The sequence below is a fragment of the Hemicordylus capensis genome, chromosome 4 (assembly GCF_027244095.1).
Source record: "Hemicordylus capensis ecotype Gifberg chromosome 4, rHemCap1.1.pri, whole genome shotgun sequence".
NCBI lineage: Eukaryota > Metazoa > Chordata > Lepidosauria > Squamata > Cordylidae > Hemicordylus > Hemicordylus capensis.
In genome coordinates, this window is record NC_069660.1 from 2,801,946 (window position 1) to 2,807,945 (window position 6,000).

Below are 6,000 nucleotides of genomic sequence, written 5' to 3' on the forward strand. Positions count from 1 at the left end.
ACACACACCCTTCCTTTTCCAGTAAGATTGCCATTGTCGGTTTGGGTGGCAAACCGGTGTGGGTCCCTCGCCCTGCCTGCCAGCCAGGCAGTAGATGGGCTAGCCTGAAGCTGTTGTTCCTGGCGGCTGATGCATCCGCTTGAGCCTTCTGCCTGCTCCCTTCCAGGACATGGTGCGCCGGGGAGAGATCATCGATGACGACATGGAAGACGAGTTCTACCTCCGCCGCCTGGATGCCGGCCTCTTTGTCCTCCAGCTCATCAGCTACATCATGGCGGAGATCTGCAATGCCAGCATCCCCCAGGTGAGGGCAGCGCAGCCTCCACTGCTCACCCCACGAGCAAGAGGCGCTCCTCCTAAGGGGGGGGGGGGCGCCAAAGGAGGCACAGCTGCCTCTGCCTCCTGGAGTGCCATTTGCTCCTCTCTCTCTCTCTCCTGGCCTGCACTGCCTGCAGGCTGGCCACTTGTCGGGTTAGCCATACAGCTCTACCGGATGAATGGTCAGCCTGTGGGCAGTATGGCTCTTGGACAGGAAGAGAGAGAGGAGCCACCGGAGCTCCCTCCTTTGGGTGCCCCCCACCCCACCCCCCGGCCGGCATGTTAGGACGAGCCGCGCCTGCAAGCAGTTGGAGATCCCATGAGGGTCTCCATGGGAATGCACCGGCAGTTCTCTCTCTCTCTCTCCCTTTCATGGTTAGATTCGTCAGAGAGTTCATCAGATTCTGAACATGCGGGGAAGCTCCATCAAAATAGTGCGGCACATCATCAAAGGTGAGTCCTCAAGGCGCCAGGGGCAGAGAGCCGCCTGCGCTGGGCCCCCACTGGAAGCAGCTTCTGGCCTCCCTCCGCTCTTGGGGCGGGCCGAGGGCCAAGAGCCCCACCCCCTCATCTGGCAGCCTGGAGCCCTGTGGGTTGTCCTGGTGTGCTAGCCGTGCCATGGGGGGAATGGGGGGAGGCCAGCAGGACAGGCAGGCCGGCCCACGGCAAGGGGCAAGGCCCGCTTCTTGGCCTCCGGGCCTTTGCTCCGGGTGCCAGATGGGGAGGCCCCCGGGGGCTGGCTTGGTGGCTTGGAACTGGGCCGTCTTGACTGCAGGCTGGGCTTCTGTTGTCCAAGTCTCTGCTCAGCAAAGCGGGGGCACCCCCCCCCCCGCCTGCCTGCGCCTGCCCCACCGGAGACGTCTGCCGGCTGGGCTCCCCGGCCACGAGCACTGCAGTCACTTGTGTGGAGCGGCTCCTGGCCGGTCTGGGCCATCTCCAGCCACGCTGCGGGGGGCCGAGTCTTCCAGAAGCCCTCTGGCCAGCTCCTGGGAGCCACACCAGCCCCTCGCAGGGCTTGTCGCCTCTGCCGGTGGGATCTGGCTAGTCTGGCCCTGATTCATGGCTCTGCTGGGGGCGGGGGAGGAAGCTGGGCTCCGGGGCAGGAAGGGGTTGCTTGGGGGGGGGAGGGTGTGTCCCCCCCCAGACGATCCTGGCAAGCGGTGCAGCAGGGGGGGTGCATTCACTGGGCAGGGTTGCCACCAGTCCAGAGCCCCCGTTGCCGCCTCGCGGGCGCTTTGCAGGCAGGGCTCGAGTCCCCTCTCCCGCCTGCTTTTTTGCATGCTAATTGGAAGCCTGCGTTTTAGTTTGATTTTTATGGCCTCCATATTTCCCCTCTTTCTCTGGCAGCCTGACAGCTGATGGGTCCCTCAGGAGGGCCAAGAGCGGCCGAGGAGGGGGTTGGGCTCGCCATTTATTTGAAGTGGGGGGGGTGGCAGGCGGGTGGGGGGGATGCTGGGGCTTATTGTTGCTGATCTCTGCCAGGTGCCCAGGCTGGACTTTGGGAAGGGGCTTTGCAGAGGGGGGGCAGCCGTGGGGTGGGAGCTGGTGGTGGAAAGCTGGTTGGGTCCTGCTGCTGGAGTCGCACCGACTGTGCCCCTGGTCCCTGCCTCAATCCCGCTTCCTTCTTGGAGCCAGCCCGGAGGCCCGTCCCCTGGCAAGCCTGCAGCCCCTGCCCTCGCTGCCCGGGGGCTTCCCTCTGGCCTCGGAAGCCAGTGCCCAGAGCATCCCGCTGCTTGGGAGAATCTGCACCTCTCCAGAACCCTCCCAGGATTCATGCTGCTTGGCAGAAATCCCGCGCTGTGGGGCATCCCGCGCTGTGGCTGGGCCGTTCTGCCTGTATGGGGGGGGAGGGAAAGGAGAGGAGAGATTCTTTGGGGCTGAGAGGAAGGACACGGAGGCAGCTGCAGGGGTGGCAAAAGGCTTGGGTGTGCTCCTGATGCCCCCACCCCCCCAGCAAGCAGGCAGGGCAGCACTCGGGTGTCTCCTGTGCAGGAGCTGTGCCTACAGGGGAGCTCCCCCCGTGGCCGTATTTGGCGTTCTTGAGGCACCAGCAGAGAGAGAGGAGAGGCAAGATCAAGCTATGAGGAGATGCCGCCAGTTGCCCTTTGGGATGGACCCATGCGAACAGTTCTTGCTTACCCTCTCAACAACCCTGTGAGGTAGGAGGAGGCGGGGAGAAAGCAACTTGCCCCCTGAGCGTTTCAGCAGAGCGGAGGAATAGTTTTCCCTGCACGGCGCAGAGGAGGTGTGGTGTGTGGCCAGGGTGGAGACGCCGGGATGGAAAGGCAGGTCTGGGAGAACAGGAGGCCTCCGCGGACACACCGCTTCTCGGGGTGGGCAGAGTGCTTGGCAGTTCTGGCCTCCTCCGTCCCCCGTGATGGGAGAGCGCGCCTTGGGAAAGGCCGCTGTGAGTGGTCTTGAGCCTGCAAGGGTGTCGCGTTGGCTGCTGCGCAGGCAGTGGGGTCCTTCCCATGGAAGTCCAGAGGAGCCACCTCCCCTGAGCCTCAGGGGGCTGGGCTGGCCCCCTGCTCCCCGCATGCCGTCTCTGCGGAAGGAGCAGAGCCCCCGGCCTGGCCTGGCCTGCTGGAGGGCAGCAGCAGGCCTGAGCTTCGTCCATCTTCAAGGTCCTCCTCCTCCTCCTCCCCCCGGAGCCCCCACCAGTGAGCTTCCGCCCCACCTTGTTTATGTGTGTCGGGAGGGAGAAGCTTCCCCGCCCGCCCGCCAGCCTTCCTGTTGTGCTCATATGAAGGGATTTGATGAGGCTCGTGGACATGCAGCAGCGCCAGGCCCATAAATATTCATGCCGGCTGCGGGCTGCACGCTGCCATCCAGCTGCTGTTTGTTCAGGGGCCGGGCAGCGGCACGCACCAGCTCCCCCTTCCCGGGTCTGCTGCTACCCGTCGCCGGTCCCATCTCAGCCCCTGCAATCCGTGTTGAGGACCAGCAGCGTGGACCTGCGGGAGGAAGCAGGAAGCGGCAAGGATGGGTGGTGGCAGGGCTGTGGGCGGCCTGGGAAGCAGAAGGCAGTCTCTAGAGCATTAGCCTCCCGCCCTGGAACGGAGTAGGAGGCTTCTCCTAACCCCATGGGGATCACGGGGACTGGCCCCCCACCTTCCAGTTTTGGGGAGCCAAACAGGGCCACTGGGACCTAAATGGGAGGGCGGGCAATGCCAGAGCCAAAGCAGGGCCCCAAGTGCACAGGCACACACCTTTCCGGACGTATGCCTCCTGGGAGTGACTGGTTGACCGGAAGTTCAGTTTGGGCAGAGATCCTGCCGAGGCTCCAGTCCAGAAGGACCCGGCTTCCCACCATGTGCTCAGCATCCCTCCAGGACTGTTGCCTTTCCCTGCGTTGCCCACCAGGGAGCTCTTGCTGGGGTGGCTCTCTGCTTGTGGCAGGCTGAGCCAGGAATGGGGCGGAGGGGTGGTTTACTTGGGGTTGGCGGGAGGCAGAATTGTTTAGCAGAAAGGTCCAAATGGCAATTAAATCCGCTTCAGGCTGGCCAGAGAGAGAGAGAGCCTGAAGGGCCGGCATTGACCTGCCAGCCCTGGGCTTGTGCTGTAGCTGCCGCCGCCACACACTCACGGAGTGGCCTTGGGGAACGTTGGCTGACCTCCGCTTTCCATCTGTAAAATGGGAGCAACCGTGGCCTGCCTCCCAGGAGGGCTGGTAAATACCTTGGCAGCTCAAGACCTCCCTCTGGTGGATTGGCACCGTATCCCTCCCCCGTGTCACTTCTCACTCCAGTTCCAGGAGAGGCCCGTCTTCTCCTCTTGCCAAGGGGACGCAAAGAGCAGCTTGCCTGGGGGGTGGGGGGGGCCCTGTTCACCGGCCTCCAGGGTGATGCATCCCTAGACGGGGGGGGGGGGGGTCTTGGCGCCTCTTTGCAGAGGGAGGCTCTGGCGGGAGCAGCCTCCTGCCTCTCCGTGGCCCAGCCGTGGGAGTTGCTCACGCCCCCTTCAAGAGCACTGGCCGCAGACGCTTGCTCTCTCCGGCACGGCCGCTCCGCCTTGTGCCTTGGGCACCCCGGCTTCCCCTCTGCAGTCCTGGGCCCTGGTGCTTCTGCAGAGGGAGCTGCCTTCTCCCGCGTCCCTCCAGCTCAGTACTTGCCGCACTGACTGGCAGGCGTCTTGCTTGGCCCCTCCTGCAGCTGACCCGGAGACCTTCGGCTCCCCAAGCCGGTGTGCTGCCCCTGCAGCCCCTTCCCCCTCTGCCGGCCTTTGCAAGCACACCGCTGCTTGAGCAGCCAGCCCCACTCCCCAGCCGAGGCCCCTCCCACCCCCACAGCCACACTGGGGGGCCCTTCTCTGCTCCGGGGGCGGCCTGCCCTCCTCCCGCCATTCCTGCCCCGCCCAGCTCTGGCGGCCCATCCTGACCAGCCAGGGGAGCCCCAGCGGAGGCGCTGCTGCCTCGGCTTCCCTCGTGCCCCGCCCAAGAGCGGTGCTGCCTGCAGGCTGGCCCTTCCTCCACTAGAGTTGGGCGGCTCTACCGGATGAATGGCCAGCCTGTGGGGGGGGGGGAGGCGCCTCCCGAGGCAGAGGCAGCGGCACTTCCCTTGGCACCCCCCTCCCGCCGGCTCCTTCGGACAAGCTGCTACCGCTGGTTCCTCCTTCGCAGCCTGAAGGAGGCAGGCCTCGGCGGGTGGAGAGTGTCTGGTGCCAAGCCAAGGCGCCCTGCCTTATTTCGGGGGGAGGGGGGCAGGGAGTCGGGCCGGGCAGCAGCAGCTCTCCCCATGCAAGCTGTGGGGTGGCTCTCCAAAGGGGAAGCTCCCTCTCCATCCCCTCTTGACGAGCTCTTGGGGCCTCTGGCTGTCTTCCTGCAGAGTACGCAGAGAACATCGGGGATGGGAAGAACCAGGAATTCCGGGAGAGCGAGCAGAAGCGGATTGTGGAGCTGCTGGAGAACTTCTGAGCAGCCGGCCACCCCCCCCCCCCCCCGCCCACCTGGCCGCTTGCGTCCGCCCTGGCTTTCCCCGAGGAGGGACTCTCTGTTTTGCCTCTGCAGGCTTTTTGAAATATTAAAGATGGGGTTTTTTAAGAACATACATTCACACACCTATGTATCGGCTGATTCCCTGCCCTGGAGGCGCAGGCTGAGACCCACCTGTTGCAACGGCATGGATGGCTTTGGGCACTGATACGTAAACGGCGGCCCCTCCTCCTTTCCGGAAGCAGTTCTGTCGCTCCGGGCTTCCCCTGCCTGGGGGCCCCAGCTAGCGAACGGCAAGTGCCACCCGGAGAGCAACGCGTTTAGGGGGCAGCCGACAAGAATGGCTCTTGGAGTGGTGGTCCAACCTCATTGGGGGCCCTTGGTTGGGGACCCCTGCTGTGGGTGGGGCGGGCAAAGGCAGCAGCAGTGGGGGCCGTTGGCAGCACGGATTGCAGGGCCCCTCAAGTCTCCCGATGTGGTCGGGGTTGCTCTGTGTAGCCACCTTTTGTTCCCCTGATGTGAAAGCGCAAGCCAGTGTTGCCACAAACAACTCCTCCATTCTGTGGTTTTGATGGAGAGGAGGAATTCTGGTCTGGTGGTAGCATGCATGACTTGTCCCCTCAGCTAAGCAGGGTCTGCCCTGGTTGCATATGAAAGGGAGACTAGAAGTGGGAACGATGTAAGACAGGCCTGCTCAACTTCGGCCCTCCTGCAGATGTTGGCCTACAACTCCCATAATCCTTGGCTATTGG

General features: G+C 64.3%; 1 protein-coding gene across 3 annotated transcripts in view; it reads left to right on the forward strand.

Annotated features, from left to right (window-relative positions):
* Window positions 1–5,361, forward strand: part of CTNNBL1 (catenin beta like 1) — a 96,800-nt gene extending 91,439 nt beyond the window's left edge. For all 3 annotated transcript variants that reach the window (XM_053247784.1, XM_053247786.1, XM_053247785.1), the window contains 3 exons: window positions 167–304; window positions 699–771; window positions 5,142–5,361. In XM_053247784.1, coding sequence (XP_053103759.1) covers window positions 167–304; window positions 699–771; window positions 5,142–5,230 — 300 coding nt within the window. In that variant the 3' untranslated portion in view covers window positions 5,231–5,361. The remainder of the gene's footprint in view (window positions 1–166; window positions 305–698; window positions 772–5,141) is intronic.
* The last annotated feature ends 639 nt before the right edge of the window (window positions 5,362–6,000 follow it).